The 18,181-nt window shown below is 42.0% G+C and overlaps 1 protein-coding gene across 1 annotated transcript in view; it reads right to left on the bottom strand.

Moving 5' to 3' along the window:
* The window catches only part of ITSN1 (intersectin 1), a 2,682,533-nt gene that overhangs the window by 2,426,373 nt on the left and 237,979 nt on the right, over positions 1–18,181 (bottom strand). The window contains exon 5 of the mRNA XM_044072770.1: positions 2,269–2,375. Coding sequence (XP_043928705.1) covers positions 2,269–2,375 — 107 coding nt within the window. The remainder of the gene's footprint in view (positions 1–2,268; positions 2,376–18,181) is intronic.

Below are 18,181 nucleotides of genomic sequence, written 5' to 3'. Positions count from 1 at the left end.
ATTTGCATTCTGATGCACGCAAACACTTCTGTTTCAAAACAAAAATCGTTTTGCATCATTTAAAAAAAATAGTTTTAAAAACTGCTCCTGAATGTGGAAATCTAAACTGACCTAGCTGTATTTATGGCATCAATTTAGCAGGTTAGCAATTACATAACTGATTCACAATTATTACAAATGCTGATCTAGCATAATTACAATTGAACCCAAAGTGACAATTTTCTACACATTAACATTAGTGCCATAACTATGGCTGGATCCACTTAGACTTTTACATTCGGAAGCATTTTTAAAATGAAATTTTCCAGAAAATGCTTTGCAACAAATGTTTGACACAAAAACAAAAAGTTTGTTTTGTGCCAAATTTAAACATGACCTTTAAAAGAGACAGTTAATTGTAATCTTCCTGGGCATGCCAGCTGAGAAAATATGAACTGCTCATTTATTATTCAACAATGTTAATACTACAGACTGCACCTGCTTCTAGATGCTCTTTCTGTACCTTTACATTTTTGTACCCATCACTACTGATTATGATTAATATGCACTTAAAAACTTTGTGCATCAGAAAGGACATGTTAAGTTACCAACAATGTTACACAGAATACAAGCCAAATATTGAAACATTTTCATATCGCATTAATATTTCTGTGGTTACCTCTAAAATCAGCACTATATTTGGCCAAGTATGTTCCATTGACTGTACTGTGAAAGCGCTGAAAACTAAAATATTGCATTTGTTTAAAATCCAAACTTCAGAGGCTGTTTTGTTCTATAACATCAGTAAGCATGGGATGCTCCGTTGTCCATAGTAAATAACTTAATATGCACACTTTCTAAGTACATGAAATCCTATTCAGAACCACATCGTAGCAATACACAGGGTCATGCTTTTATATGCAAAAGGAAACCAAACAATATAGCAAAGCAGAACTACGTAACACTCACTGACACTCCTCTGATTACTGAAAAAATTAATGCCACAAGCAATTGAGTCATACTACAGTGAACTGGGAAAAAATCCATGATAATACAACATAGATCAGTAAACTGGAATAATATGAGAGGAACTCGAGCAAGATGAAGACAGTTCAAGAAGTCATTAATGGACAGTTGAAAAAATACTTAGCAAACATTAAGGTGACAGAGCAGAATAATGCGTTCTTGAAAAATCTTTCAGAAAAAATAACTTGCATTAGCTAACTGTTATGAAAAGCGACAAGGCTGTGAAGAGGGTCTCAACGAAGAGTGGTAAATAAATTAATTTTTCAGCATTTTTTGCTAATATTACTATGAAATAAGTTTGCTACAACCCTACTATACAGACTATATGGGCTTTTATAATATCAGTTATACGACACCACTGAGTAAAAATCAAATTACAAAGTTTCAGTGTTCTGTAAATGTACTGCAGTATTGCAGTATGCACATCATAAAATACTAAAAATTAAACATGGAAAAACAAAGAACAATATTTTCTACTAGAAAAGCAATGAAACGGTATTATACATTTTAACACTAAGCATTAACAAGCTTTAGGCATCTTGCAAGTGTGACTATTACTAAATTTATATTTTTAACTATTGCTTTTGTAAATGGTTGAATTAAAATTGGCACTTAATGACATAAGCTACATTACTACAGATTATAATGGACTTCTACCACAATAAAATATACTATACTTTACAACAGACCTCAAATGCCATGACTTCTGGGAAATCAATAACATTGTCATCTCTGTCTGAAAGAATGATCAGGGAACAAATTCTCTGTTTACCAGAAGCATCAAACTTCCATGAACAAGATCAACGTGGATTCTCATACTTGAGTTTTATGTCACTTGAAGTGAGTTCAAGTGCTCTTACCAAACTTCCCTTTTACCTCTCTTCTCAACCAAGATAAAATACTTAGGACTTACAGCACTACAGAACACAAAGTCTTTTCACAAAATAAAAGGTTCCTCACACTTGCATACAACTAATTTCTATGGAGTTTTTGCTTGTTAACTCCGCCACAAGGGGAAAGACCCAACCAAAGTTAACAGGATACAAGCACTCGTGATAAGGCTTCTGATGTTCATAATGGGAGTTCTGCTTTTGCCTTATTTATTTAGTTTTTTTTTTAAGGTAATATGTCTTCCAAAACTTACTCTAAAACTGCCATCTATACCCTTGCACAAATCCATAAGCTTTTCTCTAAACAGAAATATATGCATGCATACATCACACAGAACATATACTTCTGCTGCCCCAATACAAATCTACAAACCTGTTAAATATCCACTCATTGTTTTGTCTTGGCTATTGAAAAGCTGCCTGTATTTTAACCTAGAAGATGAAGGAACAGCCCAGTCCACAGGAGCCATAGATGGAACACTGAAATAAAAACAGAACATTTATATTTAACACATTGATAAAAAAATACACAGCCAGAGCACTGCAAAAACAAAATTATATACTACAGTCATCACAAAAGAAGAGCGTACAGTTATGTTAAATACTCATTCCAAACAACAGATCACACACGGAAAAACTCTTACAGAAGTGTGTAACAAATGGACTTTTATTCAACAATGTCAAGTCAACACCCAGTCTGATATTTCAGCATTCAGTGGGCCTTTCTTGCACAAAACACTTCCCTTATCCAGATGTTTTCACATCACTACCTGGCATGCAGTATATACAATGGCAGCATCCTCATGAGATTATACAATGGCAGTGTTCTCATGAGAATTTTTTTTTAAGAATCGTGTAAGTACTAAAATGTGGATTCAACTGAAAAATCTGACATTACAAGCATCTCTTCACTACATAAGCGCTGCATGGATGGCTATAAGAAAACTCATCAAATTCAAAAACATGCTGTTGGGTGGGTATACAACATGATCCAACAGCCAAGGCCTCCAAGATTATGTTATTCAAAACAAATGTTCACTTTTATTCTGGTAGAAATACAAACTGAAATATAAAAATGAAGTGAATTATCAAGCATCACTGACTAAACAAGGATGCAGCACAGCTAAAACTTCCTATGACATTGTCTCTTTACAGGACTTTGAAGTATGTATGCACAAGGCATGCTTTTACTATCACTGAATATGTGGCTCTGCATACATACTTCAAAGTCCTGTGAAGAGACAATGTCATAGGAAATAAAATTGGCAGCAACTCTAGTGTAATATGTCCTAACAATACCTTCAGGTACTCTTTTTAATATTTGTCATAATACAGAACAATAACATGGGATAGACACTTTAACAAAGTGTCTTCACTCAAGCTCACAAAAAGATAATCATACTTCCTAATGCTTTGCAGATCTGCTCACATCTTATGCCAATGGTCTAGGTACACTTGCGTCTGCTGCAGTAACCCTCTTAGTAAAGGTTTCTCTACCTTCTACCAGGGCAGGGAAAAGGTACGTGTGTAAGCAAACACACACCACTGCATCAGTGCTGTGGGCCATGCTTCAGCAGTGTACCCATCAACTGCCATACAAGAAGAGTTGAAGATCATGTGCAATATTTTTTCTCGCATTTCAAAATATCAGTTTTTCACATGTGCACTTTAGAAAGACCTGTAGGGACTTGATAAAAACAAATATTCTTATCCACAAATACATTTAAATTAGACAAAAATGTATGCAAATTCTGTTGCTCACAGCTGTTAACCTAGCTAAGAGTTTTGAGGCAACAATTTAAGTTAAATTATTAAATTACTAACTTGCTTCTGCAATGACTGCAGAATGATGCAGTTATATTCTATAATCATCAGCTCATGTCTTGCAACATGTACTGTTAAGCTTCAGAGGCAAGTCATGAGTATAAGTAATCAAAATTTAAGATTTTATTTATAATTTAAAAGTTAGTGTCATTTGAATAGCAACAAGCACTACTTCACTGAATACTACATTGCACACAAAATGCCTTTACAGCTTGAATATCACAGTGTAATGCTTAGGTGCACATGATCCTCTTAAGAATGCTGTGCATTAAGTAGACACACTAGCAGCAGAAATTTTCAAACTACCACTTGCAGAACAATTTAAACATGGGCTGTACAAGATGTAACTGCATCTGCTCTGTAATAGTAAAAAAAAAAAAAAGATTTACAAAATGCAGAAATTTGGAACTTGCACCTAATCTTTAAGCATACTCAAAAAAATACTAGCCAAATACTACACCTAGGGCTTACCAGTCTTCTCTAACAAACTTCAGGACAGTGGTCACATTCTTGAGTCTCTGTCTGGCCCCGCCCCACCCCGAGGACAGACCCTAGCCAAAGGACAAGCGACAGAATCTGGCAAGGAGGAGAAGGGGACAGCTGGGACAGGATAAATGATGGAATCTCAGGGGAAAAAAAAAACACTAGCCTGACTAAAACGTAGCTATCATTAGAAAGAAACACTGCCAGTCACAACCTAAGTAATGAACTGTGTGTTCAAACAGAAAATCTGCAAATCAAATTTGGCGATTTAGGCTAGATCATAACATATAATGACGTTACAGTCTTACTATTTAGAGACAAATGGAAGAATTACAGTTCACACAAAGTTATATATATATATATATATATATATATATATATATATATATATATATATATATACACACACACACACACACACACAATGTAAATCAAACACTTCCTGACTTGACAATGTTGTTATAATTTGGCACTAGTATCTCTCCTAGCCAACACTGAAGCAACATATATTCGAGTAACTATTGCTTCTCAAGAATTAAACTTTACTCCACAAAGTATATTACAAAGTAATTAATTAACCCCCCCCCACACACACACACACAAACACAAGCAACAGAGACCTGCTTCTTTCTTTGTAAATGCCATCTATACTTCACAAAGACCTGCTGTCTCCCCTCATTTCCTCCATGCCAGTATTTTAAATATTGGCTTTAAGTGGCTCTATGCAAAGGCTAAATGGACTGCCCAGTCGCAAAAGCCAATGATGCCCTCACAGAAAACGGTGAGTTCTCAACATCTGATAAGGTTACTCTATGGCAAAAAGAAACTCTGCTTATCAGACTGCAAATGAAGCCTTCTGTGTAAAATGTGTTGGAAAAAAATCATCCTTTCATTTCAGCTCTTCATCCTACTCAGACTCTGTTAAAATGCCATTAAAGGTGATCTGTGTTTCACCTACTAATTCTAGTGAGAATGCTCAGAGGTCATAAAAGCTGCTCTAAAAGTTAAAACAAAAGTCTTCTTTAAACCTTAATTGCAGTTCTGACACACATATTAGAAAAAAAAACTGTGACCGACCATCTCTTAGGAGTTTGCCATCCCACCCAACCAAGACTCTGCTAAAATGAAAAGTTGAACAATCCCTCTGTGGCAGTAAATGCACACAACAATAGGAGGTCTCCAGTGATCAACCACCAAAGCTCTAAATGAATACAACAGTCCTCTACTTGTCCACTATATCCATGCTCACTCTCTGATATTAAAATGTAACATCCTACCCCCTATGCAAAGCTAAAAAGAAAGCAATTAAATCTGAAATAATTCACACACTCCCTGAAATTACAATAAAAACTAATCTACGTGTTACAACTACAACAACCCACAACTGTTTGACTTCAGTTTCCTAAAGACAGTAATGTCAGCAGATATACCCATGGCAGGAAGTCAGCAGAAACAAGTTTAATAAACTAGCATTTAAGCAAAGTAACAAAATACTTACTCAAAGCAATCCATGTTGAAAGTGATGTCACATTGCATCCACATCATTAATGTACAATATCTTACTTGATTAATTTAAATGCAGTGGTACGTTTCTTTCTAAGAAAGTAGTTAGTGCTTCCTCTTCTACACAAACAGCAATGAATAAACAGCTAGCTTGACAGAACGGTCTCTTCCAAAAAATGTGTCAGCAGTTTCTCCTCTCACATGAAAAGGAAAAAACAGCAGGATGGACGTAGAAGTTTTCTTATCTTTAAATACTGCTACTGGCATCTTACACTGTTACTATGTGAGAGCATAACTGAAAAAAATATGACACAGCTTTTTTTTCTCTCCTAACTTTACCCTGCCCTTAATTTATCTCCACTTTGTAATTCTCTGGTCTCTGCATATTTGTTCGCAAACATTCAAGTCTGATTACTTATATTTACTGTGTTCAAAAAGCTCACTAACTAATGCATTCTCTTCAACCTCAGTCAAACCAGACAGAGAAAGGAAACATGAAAGGATAATCAAAGCACTACTGTATGCCAATATCTGATGCATATAGGTTCAAATGTAAGTACTAGGCTAGATGCTCTTGTGAGCCATTTTAACCTAGTCAAGTTCCCTTTTTATGTTCAAAATAACCTAGCCCATTTTGTTAGATTACCATTAACCATCCCATGGTCAGTAGTTCTATATTACCCCTAATATGAACAACTGGTATCATACCATGGAGAATTTCAGGGAACCCACACATGGGATAAAGCATTTAGGAGCTACATATGTCCATTTACAGTACAGGGGGCAGTCCTTGGGTACATTTTCTGTTTCCCATCCATAGATCTAAGCTGTGTTTGAAAATGGAAAAGGATGAACTTTGTTTTTATGGATGGGGAGCCCGTTCCATAGCAACATTAAAAACAAATTACAAAATGTAAAACTCAATACACCACAGAATTGAAAATACACTGCCATGAATTCAAAGTATGTAATGTTTACATAATCAAAATTCACTACTCCCTAAGCCCATCTCTGGCTTCAAACAAAACAATTCAAGTTCAAACAGAGGCTCATGTGATAGAAAGCTGGGTGGGAGACTGTAGACTTGAGCAACTAGTGCTAGCTTTCTCATTGCACATAATGGTGGGGCTGGTCGATGAACTGACACTGTGCAAATGGAGGCTTGCCAGGTACCAAACATGGCCAGAAATGGGGATGTAAACAGAGAGAATAGTTGTGCAAGACCTTACCATAACCATAAATGTCCTTCTCTTCTATGTTGCAGTATTCATAACAGTAGGAGTAGCTGTCTGCAGCACCACCGTCTGGTCAGTATACCAAAGTCTTGTCTTGGAGGGTACGTTTGACGTCGGCTATGAGGGCCATAAACTGGCGTTAGTTAAAAAGGTGATGTCCGCACATACCCTCCTCAGAATAGTTTCTGCTGCATATACTAGAGCCCCTGATATTTTTCAGGAGGGTCCTGGGACCCTTAGACTTAGACACCTGCTAGAGACAGGGCAGTAATAAGGCTATATAGGTAGAGACTTGGAGAAGAAGATGGCCACAGGTGTTCATAAAATACCTGCTACAGCAGAAGCAAGAAATAGGGAGTAGGAGGGTGGGACTGAATACTGCAAAATAGAAGAGAAGGACATCTATGGTTATAGTAAGGTCTTACACAACTATTCTACGCCCTTCTATTCTGATGTTGCAGTATTCATAACAGCAGGGAGAGTACCACAGCTTTAAGTATGATCATGGGAGGAGGAAGGGTTTCCATGGTCCAGGAGACCCTGTAGGATAGTCCTGGCAAAACCAGCTCTAGCACGGGATGCCATGTCCAGCTTGTAGTGTTTGGTGAAGGTGTGCACTGAGGTCCAAGTGGCTGCCTCTAAAACAGAAGGGGAATCTATGCCTTTGAAAAAGGCAGAAGAGGAGGCAGCTGCTCTGATGGAATGTGGTTTGATACTGCCCTGTAAGGTTTTTCCATGGTGGGAGTAGAAGGAGATGGACTTGGAGATCCATGAAGCAATGGTTTGCTTAAATACAGATTTCCCTAGCGCTTTGGGATGGAAGGAAACAAATAACTGTTCTGATTTCCTGATGTCTTTGGTTTTGTCTAGGTAATATCTTAGTTGTCTGTGCACATCCAGAGAGTGAAGGGTCCTCTCTGAAGCATTTTGAGGATGGGGGTAGAAGACAGGTAGGTTAATGGTTTGATTCAATGAGAGTTCATTAACTACCTTGGGCATGAAGGAGGGGTTGGTCCTGAGCACCACTCTGTCCTTGTGAAAGACTAGGTGGGGGGTGTGGCCATCAGGGCTTGGATCTCTGAAACCCTCTTGGCGGATATGAGGGCAACTAGCAGAACTGTTTTGAATGTACAAAATTTCAGAGAAGCAGAATGTGCTGGTTCAAAAGGAGATAGTGTTAGCTTTTCTAATACAAAGTTTAGATCCCATGGCGGAGGGATGGGTTTCCGTGGGGGTTTAATGTGGAGGACTCCTCTAAAAAAGAGTTAGACTTCCAGTCTGGATGCCACGGGAGATGAAATGGACAGACAGGCAGAGATGGCAGACAAGTGGACTTTGATGAGGAATATGTCAGCCCTGTTTGGAGTAGCTCACATAAGTAGGACAGGACCCTAGGGATGGAGGTAGTAAGGGGGTCCTGTTTGTTCCTATGGCACCAATTGGAGAATCTGAGCCATTTAGCCATGTAGCTTCTCCTAGGGCTGGATTTTCTGGCCTCCTGCAGAACATTAAGGACGTCCTCTGAGTAAAGGCGTCTGCAAGGGATCAGGATTCCATCACCCATAAGGTCAGTTTTAGATTGTTCACCTACGGCTGTAGCAGGGACCCCTTGTTCTGTGTGAGCAGGTCTATCCTGTGGGGTAACCTGTGGTGATTGTCCTTGGGTAGAGAAAAAAGGAGGGAAAGCCAATGCTGTCTTGGCCAAAAGGGGGTCACCAGTAGGATTTTTGGTTTTTCCTCTGAATTTTCAGGACAACTTTCTGGATCAGAGTGAAAGGGGGAAGGTGCACAGAACCACCCCCCCCCCCATGAAAAGAAGGCGTACACTTTCCACGCTTGTGGGTGTGGGTTCCTTGTGCAGAAGTTGGGCATCTGCATATTGTCTGGGGAGGCAAAGAGGTCTGCCTGTGGAATACCTCACCTGTGTAACAGGTCTAGGAAAACCTCCCTCTGTAGCATCCATTTGTGAGAGGGGGCTGAGGTTCTGCTGAGTGTGTCTGCCATCACATTCTGTTGAGAGGGGATATACATGCCCAACAGGTGTAATTTGAGAGAGTCTGCCAGATTACAAATCTGAATTGCCAGTCTGCATAGAGGGTATGACCTGATTCCTCCTTGTTTATGTATCACAGAACTGTCATGTTGTCTGTGATTACCTTTAAGGTTTCTGGCAGGGTAGAGGGTTGGAATGTTAGTAAGGCTAACAACAAGGCTCTCATTTCCTTGATGTTGATGCGGTCTTTACTCTTAGAGCGGACCATTTGCCTTGTACTGAGAGGTGTTGTTGATTTGTTTGCAACACTCCCCCCATCCTAGGTCCAAAGTATCAGTGTAAAGGCATTGAAGTAGAGCTGGGGTCTGAAGGTGGAGCCCTGGGTTGGTCTGTATTGCAGATATCCACCATTGGATCTCCCTCTTTAAGCAAGGGAGGAGTGGGAGGGGCACATCCAAGGGTTGGAAATGTTGGTTCCATAGATTTTTCAGTACCCACTGAATTTTTTTCATGTGTAGTCTTGCCTTTGCCAAAGGCAGCATGTGTATAAGGGATGCCGTGTGGCCTAACAGTTTCAGAAATTTCCGAGCTGTCAGGAAAGTTCAGGAAAGGATATGGTTGAAGTACAGACAGAGTTCTTGAATCCTTTGGTCTGGTATTAAGGCTTTCATGCTGTCCGTGTGTTGTCTGCATCCCAGAAAAATCATGTCCTGAGAAGGAGTCAGGTAAGATTTTTCTACATTTATAGTAAATCCCAAGAGAGAGAGGGGGTGTGTGACACCTGCTGCAAAAGGAGTAGGAGTTGATGGTGTTGGTGCAGGATTAGTTTGTCTAGGTAGAGATATAATTTGTATACCCTGTGTCTTGCAATGGGCAATGAAGGGGGCTAGACACTTGGTGAACACTCTGGGGGCTGTGGCTAGACCAAAGGGCAAAGCAGAGAATTGAAAATGGCAGGAGCCTATAGAAAATCTGAGGAATTTCCTGTAATCCAGATGAATGGGGACGTGTAGGTAGGCATCCTTGAGATCTAGAGCCACCATGAAGGCTTGAGGGGAATTAGAGGCAAAATAGGTAAGGTTATCATTTTGAAGCTGGGTATGAGAAGGGAAAGACTGAGAAATATCCAGGATAGATCTACAGGGACCCTCTTTCCTGGTGACCAGGGACATTCTGGAGTAGAACCCAGAGTTCTTTTGAGGGGTGGGAACTGGTTCTATGGTGCCTTGGGTTTATAGTTGTTGTTGAACAATGGGTGGGAATAGGTGAATCTGTTTTTTTGGTGGTTGTGGAATGCCCTGAAAGGGTGGGAGCATCCACCAAGTCATGTAATATCCTCTCTGGATGATGGAGAGGACCCATCATTCTTTTGTAAGTTTCTGCCAGGAGGGGAAGGAGAGAGTGAGATGGAGGGATAGGGGAGTTTCTGGATGCAGGGTGGGTGAGTCACAGTGGAGGGGGCCTGGGATGGTCAGGCTGTCTCCAAAAGGGAGTGGCAGAAGATCTTGAGGACAGTCTTGAGGTAGAAGTCTTTCTCTGCTGCCTATGTCCCTTGAATAATTGTGTTGAGGGAAATTATTCCCTTCGTACAAAGGATGGTTTTTGAGGGTAGTTTCTATGATGTCTAGGAATGGGGGACACCAAAAAGTGTTTTAGATTTTGCAACTCTTTTCCCTTCTCTTGGAGGGATTTGAGAAGCTCAGCAAAGGCTTGTCCAAAAAAGTGCCTTATTGTCTAATGGAGCATCCAGAAGTTTGGTCTGAACATCCATGGGGAGGGGCTGTAGCTGTACACAGGAGTAATGATGCAGCACTGACCCAGAAGAAGCAGCTTTGGAAGCAGCTTCCACAGCATCATAGCTGCACTTAAGAGTGCCTGGTCACTTGTGATGCTGTGGAGAGGACAGAGTTTAATTGTACTCTGGTGGGGGAGTCCTGGACCTCAGAAAGAAGGCTGCATGCCTTAGAAATGGTATCAAGTACAAACCTTGCCATGTGGGTTTGGTAGTTCAGGGCCCCAATGGCCAGAGTGGAAGATGTGTAGATCTTTTTACCTGTACTGTCCATAAATTTACTGTCTATCAGTTGGATAAAGCGGAGAGGAAGGAAGCTATCTGGAGGTCTTGTCTGCAGAAACAGCTATAACAGCTGGGTCAGCAGAAGGGTTCTTGTAAAGAAACTGGGTGTCCTGGGGGACCCTATAAAATCTGTCTGGTCGTTTAGCTGCTGGAAATTGGGAGTCCGGAGACTGTGAAGCAGCTAAGAATGCATCTTGAAATGCAGGTAGTAAAGGGGGCACAGCTGAGGGAGCATGCTGTTCCATTTGCAGAAGGTCAAAGTATATTTTCTTAGAATCTGAGATCTCAGAGGCCCACCACTTGAAGTGTTCCCTCATGAGAGAGATAGTATCCCCAAAACTAAATTCTTCCCCTGGGGAATCTGGAGAAATAGAGTTGTCTTCATCTGGAGTAATGAAATCCTTGGGGGATTCAATCCGAGTCTCATAAGAGAAGGATTCCTCAGAGGATGAATATTCCTCCTGACACATGGGTTGGTTGAGGAGTGAGAGTAGGTGGGAGTTGTTGGAATTGTAAGCCCTGAAAAGGCCTTAAAGAGGCTTTGGGAAAAGGAGTCCCAGCCTGACATCTGAGGGGGTTCAACATGTTCGGACTTCTGTTTCCTTTTCAAGGGTGTGGTAGACAAGAGAGAAGCAGATGTCGGCCTAGCAAGAGAAGGAGGAGCAGGGGCTTCCGAGAAGGTGAGCCACGGTTCCCCTCTGCCATCAGACTCTGATGGCTGAAATACTTCAGCGGACGTACCTTCAGTATCCCACACCCCAGCTTCCATTGTGGTTCCCAGGCCTGCTTTGGAGACTGTCATCTGAACGGACTCCGGGTCTGCTATCGCCTCTAGAGCTGGTTAGGACATCTGAGGTGCAGCCTGGGATTCGTCCCCAAGTTTCATAACATTCTTACAAGGCAGCTCGTCGGATGGGCCTACTCCTCCCTCCATGCCCAATGCCAAACGTGAGTCTCTGATTCTTGAGGTACAGATTTAAAGTCACTAGTCGGCTATGAAGTGCTTTGGGGACGAACGACGTACAGATAGAACAGGATGTATGGTCGTGGGCCTCACCTAGACAGAAAACACACTTATCGTGTGTGTTCTTGTGAGGAATCTGTCTGCCACAAGCTCATTTCCCTTTCCTAGCTGACATGCAAGTCTAAAACAGCAAGCAAAACAAGAAAAAACCCTAGTGGGCGCTTATCTGAATGGTCCAAACGGTCGTCTGGTCTTGATGCTCGTAACTGTAGTCATCTAATAAAACACGAAGTAAGGTAGAACTGGTGAACATGTGTCCGATGATCACTGCAGCAGAAAAATTCTGAGGAGGGTACATGCAGACATCACCTTTATACCTAATGCCGGTTTATGGCCCTCGTAGCCGATGTCACACACACCCTCCAAGACAAAGACTTTGGTATACTGGCCGGACGGTGGTGCTGCAGGCAGCTACTCCCTACCGTTATGAATACTGTTATGAATACTGCAACATGAGAACAGAAGAACATTTTATTTACCTAGTGGTAGTAGCCTTTTGTAGTGTGTGCATGCATATTAGCATGCACACACTGGGGTATGGAACAGCAGGTCTCTGCTTTGACAGGTGCTCTTGTCAGCTAAGAATGAGCAGTGCCAGGGCTTAAGAGCCCTGAAGGATGTCTAGGTGATGGCATCTGTGATCAATTCTTGTGCTGCAGGGAAAGAATGGTTTGAGAAAGTACAGTTTTGTACCTACCATAAATGTAGATGTTCGAAGATACACATTGCTGCAGTCCTTACTTATGGGTAGTCCGCTGTCCTCGGTCGGCCCGAATACCAAAGTATTAGGCTGACGTCGGTCATGGGCGCACAGCCCTGACATCAGAGCGTCAGGGTATAAAAGCGCATGACCGACGTCATATCCTCAGTCTTTTCTTGCCCCAGATGTCAGAAGGCCCTAAAAGAAAGGCCACAGCCAAAAAACAGAGTACCTTCCCAAAAGATATGCCCAACTACAGCCATCACCCAAACCATATAACCATGCTAAGCTACAGAGGGGAAGGAGGGAGGGAAAATTGGACTGCAGCAATGTGTATCTTCGAACATCTACATTTATGGTAGGTACAAAACTGTACTATGTTCTTCATCTCACATTGCTGCAGTCCTTACTTATGGGTAGAATCCCAAAGCAACGGGAAAGGGAGGTTGGAAAAATCATAAAGCATTAGGGGCTGCTAAAATGCCCTGTAATATTGCAGTGGCAAATCCCGCCCTAGACTTAGAATAAAGAGGAAGGTGGTAATGTTTAGAAAAGGTATGTACTGAACTCCAAGTGGCTGCTTCCAAGATATCCTTTGTAGCTACCCCCCTTAGAAAGGCAGTAGAAGTTGCAGTAGCTCTAGTGGAATGAGGTCTGATTCCAGTCGGAATCTCCTTACCATGATGGGAATAACAAAAAGAAATACAAAACCCAATCCATTTAGAAATAGTTTGTTTTGAAACAGGTCTACCCTGTGAACCCAAAGCAAAAGAAACAAACAACTGCTGAGACTGTCTGAACTCCCTGGTTCTGCTCAAATAATAACGCAACTGCCTGTGAATATCCAAAGTATGCAAAATCTTCTCCCCTTTATTTTGAGGATTTGCATAAAAAGTAGGCAAATGAATAGTTTGGTTTAAGGCCACACTAGAAACCACTTTAGGCATAAAGGAAGGATTAGTGCATTAAAGATACCCTATCCTTATGAAAAATCAAGAAAGGCTCCACTGCCATAAGGGCCTGTAATTCAGAAACCCTTCTTGCAGAAGTAATGGCCAACAAAAAAGCAGTTTTCCATGACAAATACTTTAACTCGGCAGTAGCTGCAGGCTCAAAAGGTTGTAGAGTAAGCTTTTCCAACACAAAATTGAGATCCCAAGCAGGAGTAGGAGCTCACGTGGGGTCTTATGTTCTTGCCCTCTGAGAAACTGCTTAAACAAAGGATGAGAGAATAAAGGAGGGTCACCGTCATAATTAGCCGAAATGGCTGCAGCATGAACCTTTATGGAGGAGAAGGACAAACCTTTGTCTAATAACTCAGTAAGATATTGTAAGGAAGCACTCAAATTAGGCTTGGAAACATCAAAGTCCTTCCCTTTGCTCCAAATAAAAATCTCCTCCACTTATCAGCATAAACTTTCCTTGTACTAGGCCTCCTGGCCTCCAAAATAACATTCAAAACTTGTTGTGGAAGCTGAGAACCTCCAGAATCTAAAACAGAATATGCCAGGCTGTTAGATGCAGAGACTGAATTCTGACATTGAGAAAGTGATTGCCCTCCTGAGACAAAAGTGTGGAATCAAAGGCAGAGGCCATGGAGGCTCTTGGACCAAACTCCTCAGTAGTGGGTACCAGTGTTGTCGAGGCCAATCTGGTGCTATCAGGATCATGGATGGCTTGTCTTGTCTGGCCTTCAAGAGAACCTTGGGCAGAAGAGGTAGAGGTGGAAAGGCATATACATGAAGATTGTTCCAACTGAATGACAGGCGTCCACCTTCCAAGCTGTGGGATGAAACCTTTTGTGCAAAACTTTGGCAACTGGTAATTTAGTGGAGAAGCGAACAGATCTATGTCTGGAGTTCCCCATGACACTGTCAACTTTTGAAATACCTGAGGATCCAATTTCCCCTCGTGAGGATCCACTATTTGTCTGCTCAATACATCTGCTAAGGAGTTCTGTGCTCATGGTAGAAATCTTGCCTGAAGATTGAGGTTGTAACTGAGAGCCGTCTCCCACAAAATCATCGCTTGACTGCAAAGAGGGTACGAATGAGTTCCCCCTTGCTTGTTGATGTACCACATGACAGTTGTGTTGTCTGTTAGAATCAACACCTGCCTTGGGTGAAGTAAATCCTTGAAAGCCATCAATGCAAATTGTACTGCTAACATCTCCTTCAAGTTGATATGCAAATGTTGAAGTCTGGCAGGCCACGTGTCTTGCACCCATTTTCCATTGAGGTGTGCTCCCCAAGCCTTGTCCGAGGCATCCGTCGTTAGAATCTGACTCGCCTCTGGTCGGGTCACAGAGAGTCCCTTGTTTAGGTAACATTCCTGAGCCCACCACAAAAATTCCTTCTGAATGCAAGGTATTATCTGAATGACAGTGTCTAGATCCTGGCAGTGTTGTGTCCATAGATTTTTGAGATACCATTGAAGCTTCCTCATATGCAATTTGGCATTGGGAAGCACCAGAATACAAGATGCCATGAACCCCAAGGCTTGAAGGACTGTCCTTGCAGTCAGCCTGGACTGTAGAGACATTTGATGGAAATAAAGTGAAAGACTTTTCTGTTTGTCCGGGGTCAAAAAGGCCATCTGGGAAGCTGTATTCAGTCTCACACCCAGAAAGCACATGTCCTGAGAGGGTACTAAACTGGACTTTGTTTCGTTCACAGAATACCCTAGGCATCTTAACACTACCATCACATACTGTAGATGCTGAAGAAGCTCGTCCTTGTCTTGTGCAATAATCAGGCAATCGTCCAAATAAGGATAAATTTGTATTCCTTCCATCCTGAAAAAGGCTATCACTGGAGCCAGAACCTTTGTGAACACTCTGGGCAGTAGATAAGCCAAAGGGCAATGCAGAGAACTGATAATGTAAATTTCCAGCTCAGCGTAGGTACTTCCTGCAACTGGGCCTGATAGGAACATGAAGATAAGCCTCTTTTAGATCCAGAGTTACCATCCAGTGATCTTTTCCCAGCAGAGGCAAAAGCTGTTGTAATGTCAACATTTTGAACTTTGGAATGTCCAAATAAGTGTTGAGGAGAGATAAATCCAAAATCGGTCTCCACGTGTTCCCTTTCTTTGGTACTAGAAACAGGCGGGAATAAAACCCTAGACCCACTTCTGAAGGAGGTACTGGCTGTATGGCTCCCATGTGAAGAAGTAATGAAATCTGTTTGTGAGCCTCCATTCTTTGCCGAGGAGGAACGTCTGGCATACCTTTGAAAGGAGGCAATGTATGGAAATAAAACTTGTAACCTTTGTTTATAATGTCCAACACCCATTTGTCTTGGGTGATTAAAAACCAATTTTGCTTGAAGAGAGCTAGCTTTCCTCCCAAAGGAGCTGCCAGGCAAGAAGAATCTGGCAGCTGAAAATGCAGGTCATTGGGCCTGTTTACGAAAGGACTGGCCCCTACCCTCACCAGCAGATTGAGCAGGCGAACTCCATGTTCTAGGCCTAAAGGTACTCTGAGCTCTGCCCCTACCACGCCTAGATCTACCCCTAGACTGGGAATCAGAAGAAGGGTCGTCCACCCCTTAGCAGGCCAATTTCTACTAAACTTAGGAGGTTGAACCTGCAAAAAATCTTTAACAGTCTGCATAGACTTAGCCTTGTCCTCCATTTTCTTCAAAACAGACTCCACAGGAGGACCAAACAAAACTTCGGACTGTAAAGGGGCATCCAGAATTCTAGACTTAACATGCTCAGATAAATTCTGATCCCTAAGCCAGGCATGCCTACGAAGAACTGAACCAGTGGCAGCCACTCTAGAAGAAGCCTGCAAAGCATCAAAGCCACACTGCAAAGAATGTTTCCCCACCTGTTCAGAAACATGCACCAAATCTTGCAATTCTTTACACTCTATGCCCTCTGCCAAAGCATCCACTTTAGATTTTAGCTGAGAAAGGAGGAAATTCTGATATTTCAACATATGAAACTGGCAATTTAAAGCCCTCATTGCTAAAGTAGAAGAGGTGTACACCTTCTTACCCCATCTGTCCAAAGCTCTAGCTTCCTTATCTAGAGGAACCGGATTCTTTACAACAGAAGCCCTAACACCCTTAGGCCCTTGACTAATAGTTTCTGGGTCCGCCCTAGGACTCTTATATAGGTATTTATGAGCCTCCGGTACCCTATAATACCTGTCCGGTTTAACTGGTGCAGGAGGCATAGAATCTGGATTAAATGAGGCCTCCGAAAAAACATCCTGAACAACATCCAAAACAGGAGGAATAGCCAAGGGTCTGTGCTGTGGTAGAAACAAGAACTCTCTAAGCCTCTTTCTGGAATCTGAGTAGTCCTGTCCTTCCCACTTAAAATGTTCCCTCATAGAGTGTAAGGTTTCTGAAAATGAAAAATCCTCTGGAGGGGAAGCAGAAGGAGTAGAATCCTCTGCATCGAATCGAATAAGGAGGAAAATCTTGAATATCTTCAGCAGAAGACTCAGAATCATCTGAGGCCTGCTCCAAAATTTCCAACTCTGGCTCTACCCTGGGCCTCTTATCAGGAGGGGGCATGGAACCTCTAATTAAAGTAATCAAATCTTCTGCCATTTTAAGCATATGCTTCTTAGGTACAGACCCTGAAGAACCAGAACTAACTCCAGAAGAAGGCAAAACAGACCTGCCCTTAGAAGGAGCCCTAGAAACAGTAGCAGAAGGCCTAACCCCCTTAGGCAAAGAAGGGAGAATAGTAACCTGAGAGGCCCCTTCAGCCTGACCTGACTCCTGTGAAGCCACATCCTGCAAAATCAAGGTTTCCCCCTGAGACTCAACAGAAACTTCAGCCGGATCCACCTGTTCCACTGCAGTCTCTAAAGGACCGGCGTCCGAAATGGACGAATCATCCTGTCTGGGCTTTACAGATTTGTCTTTACGCTTCTTCGTGGAAGCGGACGTCGGAGGATCCGACGGCATATTATAATTACACCGTTTGCCAAAGACTAACCTAGCGCAATCTAGCCTTCTCTTAATAGTGCGCTTATTAAACCTAGCACAAAACCGACACCCAACTACTGTGCTCGGTCCCAAGCAAGGGATACAAAGCGGTGGTAATCCCTATGCGGTATCTGCTTCCCACAAGAAATACAATTATTCACTTTTTCTGACATCCGGTAAATAACTGAGGCAAGAAAAACAAAATGCTCCCAACGGGTACTTAGCCAACTTGGTATGTCTGAAACTCCGAACACGAAAAATTTCAGAAAGCCGAACGGCACTTGCAACGCTGCTTCTGCATCGGACCATGCGGCAAAAAAGACTGAGGATATGACGTCGGTCATGCGCTTTTATACCCTGACGCTCTGATGTCAGGGCTGTGCGCCCATGACCGACGTCAGCCTAATACTTTGGTATTCGGGCCGACCGAGGACAGCGGACTACCCATAAGTAAGGACTGCAGCAATGTGAGATGAAGAACATCAGTTCTTACCATGT

The sequence above is a fragment of the Protopterus annectens genome, chromosome 5.part1 (assembly GCF_019279795.1).
Source record: "Protopterus annectens isolate FY-2018-M chromosome 5.part1, PAN1.0, whole genome shotgun sequence".
Taxonomy (NCBI): Eukaryota; Metazoa; Chordata; order Ceratodontiformes; family Protopteridae; genus Protopterus; species Protopterus annectens.
The sequence above is the reverse complement of the archived record's forward strand: the minus strand, read 5'-3'. Positions and strand labels throughout refer to the sequence as shown.